Source organism: Dermacentor silvarum, chromosome 5 (assembly GCF_013339745.2).
Source record: "Dermacentor silvarum isolate Dsil-2018 chromosome 5, BIME_Dsil_1.4, whole genome shotgun sequence".
Classification (NCBI taxonomy): Eukaryota; Metazoa; Arthropoda; class Arachnida; order Ixodida; family Ixodidae; genus Dermacentor; species Dermacentor silvarum.
The window spans coordinates 181,468,044-181,489,095 of record NC_051158.1 but is presented as its reverse complement, the minus strand read 5'-3'; the positions used below and the strand labels follow the sequence as shown (position 1 = coordinate 181,489,095).

General features: G+C 47.2%; 1 protein-coding gene across 1 annotated transcript in view; it reads right to left on the bottom strand.

Annotated features, from left to right (window-relative positions):
• LOC119454622 (uncharacterized) overlaps positions 1-21,052 on the bottom strand; it is a 270,464-nt gene that overhangs the window by 103,439 nt on the left and 145,973 nt on the right. Inside the window, exons 2-3 of the mRNA XM_049666911.1 lie at positions 7,864-8,059; positions 2,592-2,810 (exon numbers count right to left, since the gene is read on the bottom strand). Coding sequence (XP_049522868.1) covers positions 2,592-2,810; positions 7,864-8,059 — 415 coding nt within the window. The remainder of the gene's footprint in view (positions 1-2,591; positions 2,811-7,863; positions 8,060-21,052) is intronic.

Sequence of the window (21,052 nt, the reverse complement as noted above, 5' to 3'; positions counted from 1 at the left end):
GCGTTGTCGCGCCTGCAGCTCGGCGTCCACCGCACAATGAAGTTCCGGAGCGCGCCGACTGCTTATCAAGTCCTTCGCTCTTGCCACGCGCTGCAGGAGTAGCGCTGGAGGAATCGAGCGCTTGTGCGCTGGTGGCGCCCTCACTGGGCTGGTGGCGTTTGGGAAACAATTTTCACGCGTGTTTTTATTGCGATAGCAATTATATGGACACTTCAACCGGATTTCTGCCGTCGGCGTCGTCGTCGCCGTCGCCGTCAGGTTCATTATAGATAAAATCTTCGCCGCGCGCCGTATGCCCGAGCGGAAGCGTGCGGGGACGCGCGCTATCACGGAGAGTGAACGCACTCAATCTCCCACGCGCAAGCAAGGAAGCGGGAAGCCAGCGCCGGAGGGAGCTGGGGGGGGGGGGGGGGGGCACTTCTACTCTGCCAGCCACCGCGCTCGTCGCTCGCTCGCACCGTCGCTTATCTCCACACGGCTCTGACCTTTATGCGCCGTGCATTCGCCGCTCAGTTTCCGTTGAAGCGATAGACCGCACGTACTGTTGCGTCCCAAATCGGCAAGGCGCCTTCTTTCGTTGTTGCCATCGAGGCAGCCGCTTTCATCAGCGCCGCCCAGCCGGCGACAATGCCCGACACCGAACGAGACGGGCAGACAAGCGCCCCAACTCGGCAGTGCGCATCCCTTTGGGTGCTTCCCCCGATGCGACCCCCTTCATCAGCGGCCGCCTACCTGGCGGCGGAGCCCGACACCGGCAGTGACGCGAGGACAAAGAGGCTCACGTATACAAGCGACCGACCACCACCGGCACCCCTGGTTCGAAGCGGGGATTAACGCGAAGGCCATTCTCCCGACCCTGGCAAGAGGACCGTCGGAGGGCAAGGAACTAAGTCACCGACTTTCGTGGAAGGAGTGTGAACCTCCTGTTTCCGGATTGCCTCATCCTTGCTTTGGAGGTTGACATCAGAGGCGGAGTTCGATAAACAATACGACTCCTCTGATTGGCCGCACCAAGCTCATCCAATTCCCTGGTGTAGGGAACTAGGGAAGACGAACTGCTTAAAAGAGGCCTCTCCAGTGCGACTGAGAGAGCTCGGACTAGAATCTGACTACTTGTTTAAATATGTAAATAAACGTTTCTCTTTCGCTCCTACTCTCGGACGTACTCATCCCCATGCCTGGCGTATTCCTGACTTCAACTCAACCCCGAGGCGCAACAGTACCTTCGCCCGCTGCTTGCTGCCAGCGTTTTGACAGTCGTTGTCTGCAGTCATTCAGTGTGATCTATTCATGTTTATTTGTGCGCGCTCAGACCACGCTTGTTCATTCAGTTAGTAATAGTCGGGCCACATTTTCCAACGCACGCTACACATCCAATGCTGCCCGGATCGGCAGTGCAGCGCTACAGGTGTGTCCCTTCGCACGCGCTGCCCACGGGAAGCGCTTCTCATCAACACCACCGTTTCACAGGCGCCTTCTCGTGGTCATCGAGTCTCTCTTCATGTCGGTCTACTTACGGCACAGCAAACCTGCTTACTTAATCAGCTCATGTTTCCTACAATTCATATTGCTACCAAAGCCGCTCACCTTACTTCGTATGGCATTGCTGTGTTGCTATCGCATTCATTGCTTCGCCCTTAGGGCGAAACTGACATTTTTTTTAAGTACACACTTTTTGGACCCAACAAATTTGTTAAATGGTTCCTACTGATTGTTATAAAGGAAAAAAAAAACACTTCTATGGCAGCTGCTATTTTATACTCAGAAATCACATAAAAGAAAAGCAGCTGAAATAACTTAAACTAAAGAAAAGCAAAAAAAAAAAAAAAAAGAAAATATAGTAGTACAGAAATATATGACACATAAGTACATTTTTCTAACAATTTTCGTTCTCGGATCGTTTCTGCTAATTAATGCGCCTAATGCTTGATTATTCCTGTGTTTGAAGTTATTCTGAGTCATGTCAGTTTATTTTGGACCGGTTTTGATCAATTGTGCATTTGTTTTGACACTGTTTTGAGAACTTGTTCTTGCGCGTGACCACGACGACACCAAATCACATTACAAGATTTCTTGATTTTCACGAGTTTTCGTTAATTAATACGCTTAATGCTTGATTATTCTTATCTTTTACATTATTATGAATCATGTTAGTTTATAATGAATTGGTTTTGATCAATTATGCATTTGTTTTGACCCTGTTTTTGAGCGTGACCACGACGACATGTACATATTGCAAGTACGACCGACCAAACCCAATAGTCAGGTAAAATTGGCTGAATTGTCCCGATTGGTCAAAACATGGGAAGTAAGCGAAATTCAAAATTTAAACTTTCAAAACAATAAGGAATCAGTGAAGACACATGGAAAGCGTGAAATGAGGTTGCAGGTACAATCACGTACAGGTAAACATTTTAGATTATATATGCATCATCGTTATCGCTAAGTTCTGAAGATTGAAATGTTCGCACACATATAATCATTCACTCAGTAAAGGAGCGTCCTGTTGGTTGGTCAACAAAGCAAATGAACAAACTCGGCTCATGCCCCATGAATTGAAACAGTAACGTGAGCAAATAAGTGGTACGCACCGTGAAGAAACCTCGCCTTGCTGTTTGACAGACGCGTCGAAGTGCATGTACGTGTCGGATCCGTAGGCGTCGGCGTGGAACACAATTTTAACGTGCGGTGTCTCCGAGATGAACGTCTTTGGCGAGTCGATCTCGCCGCAGTAGAAACCCGGAGCGTCGCGGTTCGACTGGTTTGAATCTCGGTAGCCGTCCACGATCTGCACGTAGCCTCCATCGCATCTGGAGCAGAGAAAGCAGAAATACAATTATGATACAGGATTATGGTACGGCGTGCCTCATAGTCAGAATTGGTTTTGGCACGTGAAACCCCAGAAAGAAGAAGATGATAGTACAGCGAATTTGGAGTCCAATAGGAGGAATGCTAGAGGAGAGATGTTAGTATAATTCGCGGAAAGGAATAGACTCCGAATATTGAATACCTTCTTCAGGAAGCGCAGCAACTGGAAGTGGACCTGGAAAAGCCCTAATGGAGAAACAAGTAATGAAATATATTTCATACTATCTGCCGATCCAAGCATAGTGCAGGATGTAGAAGTGTTAGGTAAGGTTAAGTGCAGTGACCATAGGTTAGTGAGGTCTAGGATTTCTCTCAATGTGAAGAGAGAGAGAGTGAAATTAGTCAAGAGGAAACAGGCCAACCTAGAGGCAGTAAGGGTAAAAGCAGACCAATTCAGGCTGGTGCTTGCAAACAAATATGCAGCTTTAGAAAAGGAAGATAAACACAACATAGAGGTAATGAATGATACCGTAACTAGATTGATCTCAGAAGCAGCAATTGAACTGGGAGGTAGGTCACCAAGGCAACCAGTAGGTAAGCTCTCCCAAGAAACAAAGGACCTAATAAAGAAACGACAGAAGATGAAAATGTCCAACTCAAGAGATCAGATAGAATTCGCTGAACTGTCAAAACTAGTCAACAAGAAAAAAGTAAGGGATATTCGAAATTATTACGTGGGAAAGATTGAGGGAGCCGTAAAATATGGACGCAGCATTAAATCAGTAAGAAGAAAGCTTGGCATAGGACAAGGAAAGATGTATGCACTGAAAGATAAGCATGGTAATATCATCAGCCATTTCGATGACATAGTAAAAGCAGTGGAAGAATTCTATACTCACCTGTACAGTGCCCAAAACAGCCAAGCTACTTTCATTCAATATAGTGATGAACCGGATACAGAGGGTCCTTCTATAACTAGCGCTGAAGTTAGAAGGGCCTTGAAAGACATGACCAGGGGAAAGGCTGCCGGAGAAGATGGAATAACAGTAGATTTAATCAAAGATGGAGGATATATCATGCTTGAAAAGCTTGCGGCTTTATACGCAATGCCTCACAACTTCATGTGTACCAGAGAGCTGGAAGAACGCTAACATTATACTAATCCATAAGAAGGGAGACGTTAAAGAACTGAAGAATTATAGACCAATTAGCTTGCTTCCAGTATTGTATAAAATATTCACCAAGATAATTTCCAATAGAATCAGGGCAACACTTGACTTCAGCCAACCAAGAGAACAGGCTGGCTTCAGGAAGGGATATTCTACGATGGATCATATCCATGTCATAAATCAGGTAATCGAGAAATCTGCGGAGTACACTCAACCTCTCTACATGGCTTTCATAGATTATGAAAATGAATTTGATTCAGTAGAGATACCAGCAGTCATAGAGGCATTGCGTAATCACAGAGTACAGGAGGCATACGTGAATATCTTAGCAAACATCTACAAGGATTCCACAGCTACCTTGGTTCTCCACAAGAAAAGTAGAAAGTTACCTATCAAGAAAGGGGTCGAGCAAGGAGACACAATCTCTCCGATGCTATTCACTGCATCCTTAGATGAAGTATTCAAGCTCTTAGACTGGGAAGGCTTAGGAGTGAGGATCAACGGCGAATATATCAGCAACCTTCGGGTTGCAGATGACATTGTCCTATTCAGCAACAATGGAGACGAATTACAACAAACGATTGAGGACCTTAATCGAGAAAGTGTAAGAATTGGGTTGAAGATGAATATGCAGAAGACAAAGATAATGTTCAATAGCCTGGCAAGGGAACAAGAATTCAGGATCGCCAGTCAGCCTCTAGAGTCTGTAAAGGAGTACGTTTACCTAGGTCAATTACTCACAGGGGACCCTGATAACGAGAAAGAAATTTACAGAAGAATAAAATTGGGTTGGAGTGCATACGGCAGGCATTACCAAATCCTGACTGGGAGTTTACCACTGTCGTTGAAAGGAAAAGTGCACAATCATTGCATTCTACCGGTGCTAACACATGGGGCAGAAACTTGGAGGTTAACAAAGAAGCTCGAGAACAAGTTAAGGACCGCACAAAGAGCGATGGAACGAAAAATTTTAGGACTAACGTTATGAGACAGGAAGAGAGTGGTGTGGATCAGAGAACAAACGGGGATAGCCAATATTCTAGTTGACATTAAGCGGAAGAAATGGAGCTGGGCAGGCCATGTAATGCGTAGAATGGATAACCGGTGGACCATTAGGGTTACAGAATGGGTACCAAGAGAAGGGAAGCGCAGTCGAGGTCGGCAGAAAACAAGATGGGATGATGAACTTAGGAAATTTGCAGACGCAAGTTGGAATACGCTAGCGCAAGACAGGGGAAATTGGAGATCACAAGCCTTCGTCCTGCAATGGACATAAAAATGTAGGCTGATGATGATGGTGATGATGATGAGGGTAGGCCCATTTCGATTAAAGAACTGCAGGTCTGGGCACCTCTGGGCTATAGTAGGTCTCGTGTGGTTTCTGAAGTGCGAGACAGCCAGCCAAGGACAGATAAAATGAAGGAGATAGAGAGGTATAACACAGCGCTTGGGTTGTCTTGCTTCCTGAATGCGCTCGTCTTGCAACGCTGGCTCGCACTTCGCAAGTCACTCATATTAGCGTATGAATGTGTCTGACGTGGTAAGCGATATGTTGTTGATGGAACAGCCATAACAAATGATGAGCTCAGCGAGTGTGCTTGTGCTAATTGGCGCACAAGAGCCCTTGCGACAAAATTGTGATTCGGGGTATTTGTTCCCAATGCGTACTGTTGCAAATCGTGACGTCAAGGACTGAAATAGCCGTACTACAAATATGGTTAATTATGTTTTTTACTACTCGCCCAAACGGTGTTGCTCATGCCGTTTTTTTACGGTTGCTCATCGTTGTGCTTGTTCTTCTTAGCATGCATGTATATTTTTATTTTCGGAACTTGCCTCATGAATTCCTTGTTCAAACACCCCCCCCCCCCCCCTACACACACTCCTTTGTCCCTTTTCTCCTTATTCTTACGCTTTCCTGATTGCTTCGCTGGAGCGCAGATTGTCTGGGCCTCAATAAGGCGCATGCTAGCGCCTGTAGTCCGGACCCTTCTGGTTTTCTGTAAGCAAACTGGAGGATTTGTGAATAAAAAAGAAGTCTGCCAATCCTTGGTTAGGCATCTTGCCAACATGCGCTGCAACGTACAATGTACGCGTAAACACTTCCGATTCACACCGACGCAAAAAAAAAACGAAAAAGAAAAGAAAAACAACAGTTAAGGTACAAGACAGGGTACGAAGAACATACGCAAAGTCATACTGTATAAAACTGACACTGTATAAGTAGAAATCCCAACGCGCCGCTGAAAATTAATGTCGAAGAACGCGAGTCATTGCACCCAGCGTTCCGTCTAGCAACCTGTATAAAATAGAGTAATATTTTCTAAAACAGAGTAATACCCTTGTCACATGGGTAGCCTAACCGCAGTTAAGTTTGACGGCAGTTAGAGCTATACTTTGGTCGTGATAGCCCTGTTTCGCAAAACGCGAAACAGGGCTGTCACGACCAGCGCTATCACGAAACAGGGCTATCAAAAGTGGGGGGGGGGGGGGGGGGCATCTGTTGGTCGGGAGGAGGGGGGCATGGGACGCTAGTTTAGCACCAAAAAGGCACTATTTGGGGTCTAAACTACACACACGAAAGAAAAATTAGAAACAACAAATTAGTGCCGCAATTGGAGAAGATAAATTGTATTTTATTAATGAACAAAGCAATAAACTTAACAAGCCAAACTCGCAATGTTACTATCACTTCGTGAAAAAGAGTGATCGACTCGTTGCATGCGGGTTCTCGACTCATGCAAACTGAACACAAGCCCGCAGCACGATATGTTCAATAATATGTAACTGCAGTCAGTCTTCCTTGAAAATCAGCTGCACACGCCTCTGGTTTTTCTGGGCAAATTGCGCGACGACACGGGTGATAAAGTCATGCTTGTGTTGCATTACACAACCTCGGTGCACGCTCATCATACAAAGGCCGTTCAGCCTGTCATTAGTCATTATTGAGCGTAGCCAGCCTTTCACTCTTCTCATTGTACTGAAGGAGCGTTCGATGATTTTTTAACGGTTAAGCCGTATAGTGCAGATTCAGCGTACGGGGAGAGTCTTCCGTTTTCTGAATACTGAAAGTACCTGTATATTAACGATCTACAGAGAGAGTCCTCCGTTTTCTAAAAACGAAAGCACTCATATTTTGTATTACGGTCTCTATTGTACGGCTCTCCATTCTACGGAAATGACCGTTCTTTAGTTACGGAAAAGTGTTCGCTCACAATTTACCAGCAGATTTTGCCGTAAACCAGAGTGCCCGAAGCAGCCAATGAGTGCGTTTTGCAGCTCCTCTGACGCATTACGCAAAAGGCTTTTCTCTAATGTAACGCGGTGGAAATTTATCATGTTGAAAATGATTTTCTGCTAACTGTTAACAGTAACAGTGCGTAAGCATATGGCTGTGAGTATGCACTCAGTTGAGCCATACGATGGACAGCGCGGTCACCCACTCACGGGAGCGGTGTTCCCCGGCACCGCTGCGGATCAAGAGCCTCTAGCTGCTACCTGTTTCCAAGCGTCGAGAAATTCACTGTTCACAGAGCGTAACGTTTGGCTTGATGGAAACTGCGCATTAATGCATATCTCCAGCGCTCTTAAGAACAACAGAAGAGGACAGCTGGAAGCAGTGGTTCTCGTGCTTTAATTGATTTCTCCTTTTGCCTAGAAGGCATTGCAAGTTATCACTAACACTTTCGACAGACGCTTCGATGTTGCTCAGTTCAGTACAGGGTAGCGCCTGTTTTGCGCACACTGTAGGGGATCGATTTAAAACCCAAATAAACTCGAGTAAATAACAATGTGTGGGTTGTACGGTGAAACTGACCTAATCACGGCAACTCCGTTACAAAGTGCACTCACTCTCACTTTGAGGCGCTGTCACTGTGGCCCCTACCTTTGACGGTCGTCAGACGGCTCGCCAATGCGCAGCCGGATGAATCGGACGAAGACAACCCAGTCGTCCCGAGCAGGCCTTACTCGAATGCGGTACGTGCAGTGCAGGGGTCGACCCCGGTTTCGCTCGGTCACCGGAGGACTCTCCACACCCTGGTATATGTCCACGGTCCGGTTACACCGGTCGTCTTCGTCCGCTGCGAGAAACCGGGTTGGAGAGGTTGCTTTTGAAATTGAGCGAACTACAAGGATGTTTTAATAACACTTGCTTTTGGGCTACGAGGACCATTTCGCGAAACGGAAATTGGTGCTAAACATATAGAGGCTTTGGTCCCACTTTGTGCCTTATGTTGCGATATTACCAACAGAGTTATTTTTTTTCATTACCTTGTATGCCGGAAGCCGTTACTTTTGTCAATTATTTATTTTTCACACATAGCAATGAAAGTAGGGTGATATATAATTTGAAATTAGTGACATTCTCACTATACAAAAAATATTTATCTTGGTATTTTTTTATAGCACAGGTCGCAACTTTTTTTATTACTAACAATAAATGTATCTGAGGAGATGTTTGTTGAGGCGCCGGCAACTATTCTGCACCGACGTGCAATATAGATATAAACACTCTTGAAATAACAAAGTCATACCCATACAAAAGCACTCAAAAACCAGCTCCCGCCAGTACTTGACAATTGGTCACCCAAAAACTACTAGTTCAGATTCTAAAGTTTGCAAGTGCAATGCAATCCAAAGGAAATGAAAAGAAAAGACAAACCTGGGCATCACAAAATATCATCATCATACTCATCAGCCTGTATTTACATCCACTGCAGGACGAAAGCCTCTCCCTGCGATCGCCAATTACCCCTGCCTTGCGCTATCTCATTACAACTTGCGCTTGCCACAAAATATGCCTACACCATAATATATGAACGTACAATAAACAATAAACCTATATGATCACATCTTTGGGATCTATCTTGTCACAAGTGTCCCAAACGTCGATGAGCATTTCTGAATTTTCAACATTTCAAACGTCGATGAACATTTCTGAAGCATTATGCTTTTGCTGCTGTTTCTGTACCTGTACAGAAAGAAAAATATAAATATGAATGAATTAATGAATTAATTAATGCTTATAATAGGCGTATATGAAGTTCCACACATTCCAGACTGTTTTAAAACATGTAGCATTCTATGCTTTTCGCTTCATCAAAACAAAAGTTCTGAGGCTTTACATGGCAAAACCACGTCATGATTGTGAAGCATGCCGTAGTGTGGCACTTCGGCATAATTTTGACCCCCTGTGGTTTTTTACCTTGCATCCAACGCAAGGTACACGGGAGTTTTGCAGCGAAGCTGTTACCTTTTTGTGGGCTCGGTCTGTGCTCGTCGAAAAGCCGTACCGCCGCCTAGCGGCCGCGGCAGACCTCAAACAGCAGCTGGAAAGGCACTTTTTTTTTTAGCTTCCGCGTAGCCCAATTATGTTTTATCGTATGGTGGAATTACAATCAGAAGCTATTGTGTCGGCTGCCTGCGTGTAAGTCGTACTTTACGAATTTTTTGCGACAATTTGCATCGAGAAATACAGTTAGTTCAATAATGCACTTGCGCTTAGTGGAGGGTCTAGAAGAATGCTGCACTTCCACATACGTGCGTGCGCGCGTGGCGTACGTTGCTTGTTGTGGTGGTGCTTGTCTAACATCGGCAACAGCGACGCTGTACATCCACTTTCACATACTGGAATGGAGACGGATTTTTGCATTTCGCCGCTATTGAATTTCGGCCTCTGTCATTTCATAAAGAAAGTCTAGAAATGCACATTAATACACTTTAATGTTATGCAATGCTTATGTACTACGGCGATCCCAAGTTATGCCGAAATCAAATCACGCGGACGCACCAGGTAACATTGACGTGGTGGTGTGGACAATGCGAAGGTGACGTGCGATGCTTGGGCGTAGGAACGAAGCGTGACGGGAGCTGTGTGCACAGAGAGGTACGACACTTATCTGCTTTTATTGAAGCATTCTTTGCCTCGTGTGTCGGATTGACACATACCACGGGAACACCCGCCACAGTAGCGCGATGGCTATGGCGAAGGCGTGGCAGCTGCGTTCCGATTATGGCGGAATGGACAAACGATCTTGTACCGCGCATTCGGTGCACGTTCAAGAACCCAAGGTAGGCGAAATTAATCTGGAACTGCCCGCCCAATTATGACGTGAATCACAATCAAATCGTTGTTTTGTATTTAAAACCCAAGAACTAAATTAAAATTAACAATGGGGACATACCTGAAGGTTCAGAAATTGGGAAGCCCAAATATATATTCAGTGATAACAAAGAGGCTGTTCAATATAAGTCGCTTTTCTAATAAAAGGTATGCGTGCACCAGAGATACCTATCACGCAACATCATATGTACAACTTTTATGTCTTGATTTATTGTTTGGTTATGCAGAATGGAGTTGCGCTCACTGGTATTGCTTCGTCGGTCCACATTCAGCATGACGAAAGCATTTTGCGGGATTACTCGAGAAGGCGGACCTTAATACAGGGACATTACTTACATTACTTTCATTAATCACTTTTCTAATTATTTACTTTAGCGCGCGTATTGCAATACACGATGTGAAGCCAGTGATTGAAGCAAATTGGAACAAATTTTTAAACTAGCATGGGTTTTTGGATAACTATGTTGCCAAACCTGCGGTAAAAATGCGCATTTGTTCCAGTTTCTTTAGCAAGATGCCTTCTTATTAATTGACGTTCAAAAAACCATAGAGTAACCGGTGCGATTAGTTGCAAACATTGGGAACGAAAATATTGAAGTTAGTGTCAATCTCAGAATTCCTTACAAGAGAATATGAGGTTCGAAATCAGCGGGTACCATTCGTAGATTGCAACATGGGCCATAAATTAATGTAATTAGTTTAAAAGTTAATTAACGCGTTGTTGCTTATTAGTAATTAGACTAATTAGCCATACATTTTGATACCGCTCAAAATAATCTAGCTCACGAAGTAGAATGGTGCTACATGCTACTGGATAATTTAAGAAGTTGTGGTAATGCTGATAGAAACACCGCATATATATATATATATATATATATATATATATATATTTACATACGTTAGCACTGGGTAAAACTCCCAGGATTTGTTCTAGTAGATAAACGTAAGTACCCCAGAGAGTGGATGGGAAAACGGCACCGCGGTAGCTCAATTGGTAAGAGGACCGCACGCCTACTGCGAGTGAGTTCGTGTCCCACCTGCGGTCAGTTGTTTTTGATCCACTTTTAGTTCCATTTATTTAACATTTCTTTAATTCAATTGAAAATACCAAATAATTTCCGCTATGCTGTCCTTGGTGTCGTTGTTTGTTGGCTTCTTTTGACTTAACAAATAAAAATCGGGTTCCCCAGTTTCCTTTCAGTGTTATAGGCCGCGAGCAGCGGGCCACGAAGTGGGGACGAGGGCTCCGACCGATCTGTCCCCCGCCGTTACGTATGCGCGTATTCTACACTAAACCCACCCCGTAGCCAGGGGGAGAGGGGGGACTTTAGGCAAGGAAAGATTGGCCTTGAAAAAGCTACAAGGTTTCTATTCTGGGCGTTCTGTTTCGACGGATGGGAGAGCAAAAGCATTTGCTTGATGGCACTTTCATCCGCGACGCTGGTATTGCGAGAAGAAGCGCGATAAAACATTATGCGCGATCTGTCAGCCATCGCATCTATATTTGTAGTGAAAAGGACGAGGGTCATTAGAGGCGATGTGCTCTACAGCTGTTTCGCTAAATCATCTAGTCTCATTTTTCAGCACATAGGAAGTCAAAGCATCACGTCAATGTATTCTCGTGTCCAACTGTTCAAGGTATAGTAACCACATGCAAGAGCAACGAGATCGCGGGATCGTATCCCGGCTGCGGCGGCCGCATTTCGATGGAGGCGAAATACAAAAACGCCGGTGTGCTTGTGTTGTAGTGCACGTTAAAGAAACCCAGGTGGTCAAAATTAATCCGGAGCTCTCCACTACGGCGTGCCTCATAATCAGAACTGGTCTTGACACGTAAGACCCCAGAAAGAAGAACATTCAAGAGCAGCACGCAGACACACAAAGTATGAGGGAAAATGGCCAATGTACAAACAAAAGCAGAAAAACATGATCAACAGCGGCCAGTACAACCATGTGATATGATCTCAGGTTCATAAGTAAAGAACGCATAATCCCGCGAACGTCCGTGATCGATAACAGGATGCTAATCCTCCGTGATAAACACGACGATGCTCCAACGTTGCACTTGCGAATTATTTACTTGCTTTTCGCGAGGATCTCGCTGTGGTGCGGTGTGTTTGTTTATCTTCGTGATACCCCCAGAGCATGGTGAACGCTACGGCGCTCGGGTAACTGCGAGATTAACTTCGAGTAAGGCTGGATAGGTGCACATCGATACGGCTGGCCAAATCTTGTCAACGACACAGGACGCGGCACAAACAAGCCAATCCACGTACATGCGCCCGCTCTTCTTACGCACGCCACAAAAACTAATGGCTGAAGTACACAGTTCAAGACAGAAAAGCATAAGGACTCGGGAAGAGGGATGGCAAAAGCCTACTGCACTTTGACCGAAAAACGAAAACTAAAAGACAACTGTAAGCACCAGGCAATGCCTGTTTGTGAGTGGAGGGGCGAGTTGTTGAGGGCAATATATTGACATTACTTTATTACCCTGTGCGCCTCCAATCCTAGGACAAAGGTTTAACAGAACAGCCCCGGGGATAGCAGGATTAGGGTACTCAAGGCAGATAGGTGATCACGAAGAGCGTGTCCCAGTGACAACGCTCTCATTTATTCCTGGGATGACCTTGGAGGACAATGTAACAAAATACCTGGCCCAGCGAACGATGAAACCTAGCCTAGATACGATGTGCACAGAAACATAGCCTAGATAAGCATCGCACAAGAAAGAAAGACGAACATAGTCCGCCCGACCAAGAATGATGGCGAGCGGGCAAATACGAGAGGTCATCGAGCGATGTAAAACAAGAGCAGCGTTTAAAGCACCCACAGAGGGCTTCTTCCAAGAGGGCGGGATCCCGAGTCAGAGCACTCGGGCTGAAGGTACATCTCCGCGGGAGTTATAGCCGAGCAAATCTATCGTCCCAGGAGCTTCCCCTGCTGTCCCGATCTGGGCTGCACTTCCTAGGAGAGAGACAATACGTTTCGTTTTGACTGGGACCGTCCAGCTGGTTGCGAACTACGCAAGCAGAGTTCCGGGAACTGCGCGGGGCAAGAAGGGGAGCGAAAGGACATATCTCGCTCCCCGAATGGCAATAAAGGACAAAGGTCTTACGGCATACACAGTAGCAAGGGCTGCAAAGCAGAAAGAATGTTTTCGTAAGGTCACGTGGGAGGGTTCTCAATCTTTGGGCTCGCCTACACTGCAGGCGCCAATAACGAGCATCAGCGCTGCCGCTGTTCGCGTCGTTGCAGCTGCAGCCGCGCTCCCCGCTACATCAGCTCGGCTAGGAAATATGTCGGGGGTAATTGTTGGGGCCCCGCCTTCGCTGCCCGCGCGACCCGGCAGCACTGGAGCACGGCCCAACTCGGCCACTCGCGGCCGGTGGCATGCCGGCTCGCCGGGAAATACACCGTCCATACGCTCGTATACGATCGCGAGGGTTGCCACTGGTTGGCTTGCACTGCGAAGGATGAATCGTTGCTGCTACAAATTCGTAGACAGCCTCTCCTCCTGCCGAGCTGTCGATAGGCCGAGAGCAGCGGGCCGCGAAGTGGTGGCGGCGTGGGGCCTGAACGATCTCTCCCGCGCCGAAGCTTTGTTGCCAAGCATCGCGCCTGGGCGCTTTTTGCCATCGGCTCACTCTCAGAAGGCAGCCGGAAAAGGTCGGGCGCGACAAATCAAGCGAAGTCGGCGTGTCAACGCTCCGTTGCTCGCTTGTGGCCATGAGGCGCGTTCGGTGTCCTCTCTTGACCTCCCTTCATGTGCTCTTCGTTCTCCCTCTCTGTCAGTCGTGGATGTTTAAGGAGCACTTTTAAAGCTAAACGTGTTCTGCTTGATTCACGTTGACTGTTCACTGAAGAGCATAATTTGAGAAACGAGGAAAGCCAGTTTTACAGAGCACATTTGGCCATTGTAAGGTGTAGTTGTGCACTAATGCAAGGCTCAAACGTAATCACCCTTCGAAAATGAGAAACGGAGAATGAGATGGCTCACTTTACGCAAGCCATCTGCTATCAGTCATAATACACTCCGATTCCCAAAATAACTGAGAGCGGGGCGGTTGGTAATTATCTACGAATAAATTGCAGGGCGCGTGAAGGACGAAGCACACGGGAAGTTAACCGAAAAGGTTCCACTCGGTGACTCAGGTTATTTATTATTGACAGAGTGGGTACATATCATCATCAGCCTATATTTTACTATATTTATGTCCACTGCAGGACGAAGGCCTCTCCTTGTGATCTCCAATTACCCCTGTTTGCGCTCGCTGATTCCAAATTGCGCGTGCAAACTTCGTAACTTCGCGACCTCACCTAGTTTTCTGCCGTCCTCGACTGCGCTTCCCCTCTATTGAATACGACAATGCAGATGACATTGTCGTATTCAGCAACAATGGGGACCAATCACAACATATGATTAAGGACCTTAACCGAGAAAGTGTAAGAGTGGGGTTGAAGATTATTATGCAGAAGACAAATATAATGTTGAGACAAGATAAGACAAGACAAGATAAAGCTTGGGTACATGTATACTCCAGCTAACTACTCTAATTACACGTGATAATCTTATCTACAAATACGCACTCATACAAAAACATTGGCGCTCCAGTTCCTTGCTTAACAAAACGTCGCTTTATGCATTTAAGCACAAAAGCAACTAGAACGCCATTGCATTTCTCCGCAAAGTTCGGAAATTAATATCTCGAAACGGGTGTCATCCTGAGAATTCGTTCCAAGTGGATCCGCCTTGTGAACTCCATGGCTACAATTTGTAAAATGCAATATGGTCCATCTGGTAATTAGTTCAAAACTTAATTAGTGAATTTTTGTTAATTAGTCAATTATGCATTTTAATTTATTGTGCAAGTAATGTCCGCCTCTTCGAGTAGGCCAGCTCATTAACCAGAATGGTGCTATCTGCCACAGGCAACCTTAAAAATTGTTGAAAGTGTTCGCTGAAAAACTCTCTCTCTCTCTCTCTCTCTATATATATATATATATATATATATATATATATATATATAAGCATAACATAAGGGAATTTGCTTGTGCTTACTGATTGAATAAAAGAATTAAGGAAACTGAAAGTGGATGAAAAAAGTCAGAGGCCTGCGCGGCACACGCAGCACAGTCACAGCGTAAGCTGGTGGAGCGGCTGAAGAGTAGCTTCAATTTGGGCACCCACGCGGCAGTCTGTTCGCCTCGTTTTGACGAGAAGGATCTGAACTGTCCGCCCGGCGTCGACGGCCATCTGCGGCTTGTAATGCTCTCTGCACAGCAGTCTGCTGAGCCTGATGAAGCCTTACAACTGCACTGTAAACGGAAATAACTCTCAGGTGGGAGTATACTGCTTGTCCTCTAGCGACCCCCCGGTTGGGAGCTTATTATGCTCCGAATGATCGGAGTCAAAATTTTTACTCCTTGCGGGCCGAATTTTGCGTGGTGCCAGGGGAGTTTCCTTTCCTGTCATTTTTTATTTTTTATTTCGGGCTGGACGGAGGTTTTCGAGCTGCACCAGCAGTATAAAAAAGTATCACGGCAACTTGCGTGGAGAATTTTATATGTAGAGCCTACGGGTCAAATTCCGAAATATACGGATAAGAATAAGACAAATTCTGCGAAACAAGTGAACGAGACCAGACAGACCAAACCACACATAAACACATAAACATTTGAGAAACACCCGATGAATGGGCAAGACACACAAGAAGCAACCCTGCCAGTATATATAGCCACGATAATGTGTGCCTCGAAACGGCCTAGCGAGCAGCTGTATTTTCAGAATTACGACTCACAGGCTCGCACATATGAGATCTGCCTCCCTGAAAGTAACATAAAACCTAAATCCACATGGAACTGTTAATTTAGAATATTGAAAAAATAACGTTCATGGCATAATTTTGCAAAATTAGAATGTCATGCTGTGAGTGCTGGAGCGACTTCGTACACTGCCGGCGTCCGCGACAAGAAAGTAGTGCGTTAGTTACAGTACGCAAGAAAAATATACGTGCGCGTGCTTCATGACATAATTTGCATCGTGCGAAGGAATAGTGGCGGGACAACAATTTACTACATGTGAGCATGACCCGTAGCAGCCCACGTAACACAGAAAATTGCGTAGTCATACATTTTTTTAACCGCACTACTTGCTCCGCGTCCGAGCAATGTCTCTCGGTTGTGAAACGGAGCTATGTCGCTGATCTGGCAAACGAATCCTCACGCTCGGAGCCAGCAGGTATGCTCCTAAATCAGTGTCTTTGATGGAGCATGATGTTAATGCAATATCCAAAGCAACGACATCATCAAAACAGAACTGCGCGACAACAATTCGACTCACATCGCTCAGTAAGAAGCTTTATTCACAGTGCATACTTACGTCCTACCGTATTCCCTGGGCGAGGATATCCGTACACAGGTTCATAAAAAGTATTGCTTGTACCACGGTCTTACTTACTATCAGCACAGCACAGTAACGAAGTCGGAATATGGCATTCACGTCCAGCGAAACGCTGGACGTGGTCCCTTGAACAGTGGCTGCTGTTGCCATTGCTACGCGGCATTTTACACTGGACGTTGTCAGCATATACTCAAAAGGACATAAAAGTGGTATTTCACGCCCTGAAGAACACAAATCAAGGTCACGCAACACGAAAGCACAGCCAGAAACCTGAGCCGACACCACGAGTCAACCGGCAGCTTCGTGGTCACACCTAAGCCTTTTCCGCACTTGAAATCGTTGCTCTTGCATTCATCGCTGCAAGCAGAGTGATCAGAGCTAACGTACATAAAGAAGAGATGCAGGGAGCTTCAGGCACGCCTATAACACTTTCTGGAAAGAAGTATAGGAAAGAAAATCGGCGAAACGCTGGCACGGAACAACACTTCACAGATGTAAACAAACCGTCAGCCGAAGCGGCCGGTCGCTGACGCGGCGAACAGCCTTAAGGGAAGCACCACGTGACCAACCTGTTCCGGCGGGGGAGTTTTTAAAACTCCCTGTGCGGAGTTCCCGCAGAGAACAAAATTTTGAAGGCGGAGTAAAATCACGTCATGTCCGCCCTTATCCTCGCACAGGTAGTGAGCGGAGTGAAACAAGGGAATGCCGCTGTATTCCTCCCATACATCGGAGTAAATATTCAAGGATGGGAGTATATAGGGCACATCACCTTGTTTTAATTTCCATGTGGGAGTATTTTCGTTTACAGTGTGTAATTTACATGTCGGGCATGCTGCGTTTGCAGGCATCGTAACTTGATGGCGCCGTGCCACCATACTGGCGGAGGCTGGGGATCGCGTCTTTTTTTTTTTTTTTTTTCTGATTGCGCGCCTCGTCTGAATGGCATTTCGTCATCTGCGCCTGTGCACGATGCGTTTGCAGGCGCTAGATTGGGGGAGTGGATCCCACGAGGGCTCTGCGCTGAGGCATTTTTTATTGAAAATGCAGGTGGCGCCACCGTCACTTTCTTCGGAACGAGTGGCCCCGCTCGCCAGCCGGACGCTTGTCGCGTCGGAGACCCTACCGCAGCTGCATGGAGCTTTGACAGATGGATACTCGGTGGCGGTAACACTGAGATTATTCCCCACCGATCTATTGTAAATAAAATAGAAAAAGAGCGGCGGAAAGCACGCAAACGACGCAACAACGACGGTGCATCTAGCAGACGACAGCTACTCAGCCCGCCGGCTCGCCTCAGCCAATGAGCGCTACCGAAACAGCCGGAGCCAACGTTTATTGGCCTGAGATTCAGAATAAGGCGATGGCAGCGCCGCCACATTTTCCGCGTTTTTTGCTTCACCCTCGGCGCTTGCTAGGGCGCACGGTGGAAGAATCCGTGCTAGGGCGTCCACTGGACCCACTCCCCCATTCTAGTACAATCTACAGGCGCCTTAACTAGATGGCTCCACCATACTGGCGGAGGCTCGGATCGTCTGCGCCTGCTTTAAAGGGCATTTTTCCGGCGCCCGATAGCAAGCGCTTGCGTGGATCAGTGGTAGAATATCTGGCTCCCACGCAGCGGGCGCGGGTTCGATCCTGGCTGGAACCGGGTACTTTTTTCGCATTTACAGCAATAGCGGTTACGTTCGCCGGACGCCGTCGGCAGCGGCGGCGGACACGGCGGCAAACACCATCGCGAACTGAAACGGCTATTGGAATCAGCCCATAACAGCTTACGCAGTAAAAAGTCGCAGTTTCGCCCGCAAGGCGAAGTATCGATTGCGATAGCAAATTAGTAGAGAGCTATACAACGCAGGCATAGTAGTTTAATAATGGGCCGTACAAAGTTGTAAACATTCGCTTACTAATTAAATAGGCAAGCACAGTGTCACGTGCGCACAGGTAAACATGAACACGTCTTGCTCGAATACCGCGGAAAGTCGCTGTGAAATCGCCGCAGTGAGAAAGCGCGCCAGCAGCAGCGGGCAAATTCACCTTCGCGCTGTCTCGCTTCAACGCTAACTAAACGTCGAAAACACAGCGCATACGAAGCTACCGGTGCTCGGCGCATGCACGTTGTCCCCATCACAGATCGCTTTGAAGATGAGGCCCACGCGGGCGCGCACTTCGCCCTAATCGCAGATCCCTTTGAATATACGGCGGCCGCGCGGCCTCGCTGAAATCAGCAGCCTGCGGAGAAGGACACACCCCGGCTGCCTATCCGTCACCTCGCCCCCGTGCCTCGCGCGCGAAAGTAGACCGCGCGCTTCCGGTCGGCCTTCCTTCCTCGCGTGCGCTACATTGAGCCGCGATTGCCGGTTCACCCTCGTACGCTATCGCTTGCACACACAGCGTACGGCGCGCGGTGACGGCTTTATCGCCACTAGACCTTATACGGAATCTCACGGCGACGCCGACGGCAGAAATACGTCCATTGAAGTGTCCATATAATTGCTATCGCTATAAGAAGGACTTGGCGCAGGTGTGGAACGATCCCACGTCTTCGCATTACACGTGCGATGCTCTTACCAATTGAGCTACAGCGGCGCCGTTTTCCCATCCACATTGTAGGGTATTTATCTTTTACTAGTAAAATTAACCCTGGGAGTGTTCGCCAGCGCCACCACTCACAAACCTAAGCAGCGGACTTGGAACGTCTTTTCTACTGACGGCTTCACGGGCACGTGATCTTTTATAGGCATCTGGTTAGTAAACCCATGTGTAGGTTCACTGAACAGTTTCTCGCAACGTCATTAGAACACACCGTACCACTATCAGTGACGGTGCACCATAACTTGGGTAACCTGGGCTATTGCATGCTGACAGTCTGAACGAAGGCTTGTCCAAAAGGCGTGTCCGCCGTTTTTCTTGGCAACCCGCCGTGGTTGCTCAGTTGCTATGGTGTTAGGCTGCTCAGCACGAGTTCGCGGGATCGAATCCCGGCCACGGCGGCCGCATTTCGATGGGAGCGAAATGCGAAAACACCCGTGTACTTAGATTTAGGTGCATGTTAAAGAACCCCAGGAGGTCCAAATTTCCGGTGTCCCCCACTACGGCGTGCCTCATAATCAGAACTGGTTTTGGCACGTAAAACCCCATAAATTAATTTTAAGTTTTTCTTGGCAGCACCGGGAGCTTTGGCTAGGCAAAATAGGACGTTTGCTGTAGTCACGTGGTTGCGCATCTACCATTTCCTCCTCTGAGAGCGAGTCGCACGTTTGACTTGCGTCCTTGTCCTCGGCCTACGAGTTCGAGGAACGTCGTATCTGCCCGACTCCGATTAGGAGGATTCAGGCGACCACTCGAGGATAGCATTAGAAACCGCATTTTCCCCATTTGTTGCACTTTCTCACTGCCCCAGGTTGTCATGCAAATCTCAGCTTTCATCAATCATTAATTTTTTTCCTACCCACCTCTGGCGCAGAATAGCGAAGCTCACGAGCACATCTCGCTGTTTATTTCCTTCATTAATTGGCCTCCGACAACGACGGTTCGTGAAAGACAGCGGTCTCTGCGCCGGTTTATCGAGCCTTGTGTGCTTATGGCGCGCGCAATGCCCGCAACTGCAGGCGGCAGCCAGACCGCCTCGGCGATCAGAGAGTTTGCTCGCCGTCGTTCACCGTCGTGTCGATGCGCTGCGTAATTAGTCACGTGATTGAGTGCCCGTCTTTGGAGCTTATCGAAACGGGCAGCGGGAAGTGTGGAACATATCCAAATAACGAGCGCGCTGAGATAAGTTGTCGCCCGTCGTTCCGGCATTTTTGTTTGTCAACTCATGTCTGGAAGGCGTGTGCGGCCGTCAGGCATGAGATGCATCGGCGCCCCGTGCTCGGCTCTCCGCAGTTCGCACGGATGCCGTGGGCGAAGGGTTCGCTCGACATGATTGACGAGCTCTTCGAAAGTCGGCAACTTGGAGCGTGACTGGTGTATAGACAACAAAGACACTGTTTTTTTGACGGTGGCCATGATTAAACACGTTGCCGTGCTGTTTGACGGCCAGCTCTTGTGGGTGCGAGCGTGTTGCAACCGAGCACAGGGCGGGGAAAAAAATCTCGATTGCTTTGCATGTAGCGCAGGAGGTTAGGGATGTCTACCTTTTGCGTTGCTTGGGCTTGGAACACAGAAAAGTTCAGAGCGTTAAATAGGAAGAGAAGTTACAACATTCGCCGAACAGTTTCTCCTGAGTGAACTTTCAGGAAGCAGTTCTTTAGTTGTCTCATTACGCGGCGACCTTTCTCGTTTCTCCACCTTGAGCGTAACGCTCTAGTAGTAACATGAGACTTCTGATGGAGGCCTCGGTGCTTGAAAGAAAATTGAGTGCATAAAACTGCAAAATACTAAGTCCAAGACATAGGTGCAGATTTTCAGTGGTATCCTCAGCGTATACGATAACGCAAAAGAAGGCGAACAAAGGAGAGTGTTCCCGCGTTCAACTGCGCCCGCGTTCGTCGTCGTCGTCTTGTTCTACAGCTGGATCCGCTGCCACTCATCATTATAGCGTAGAATTTC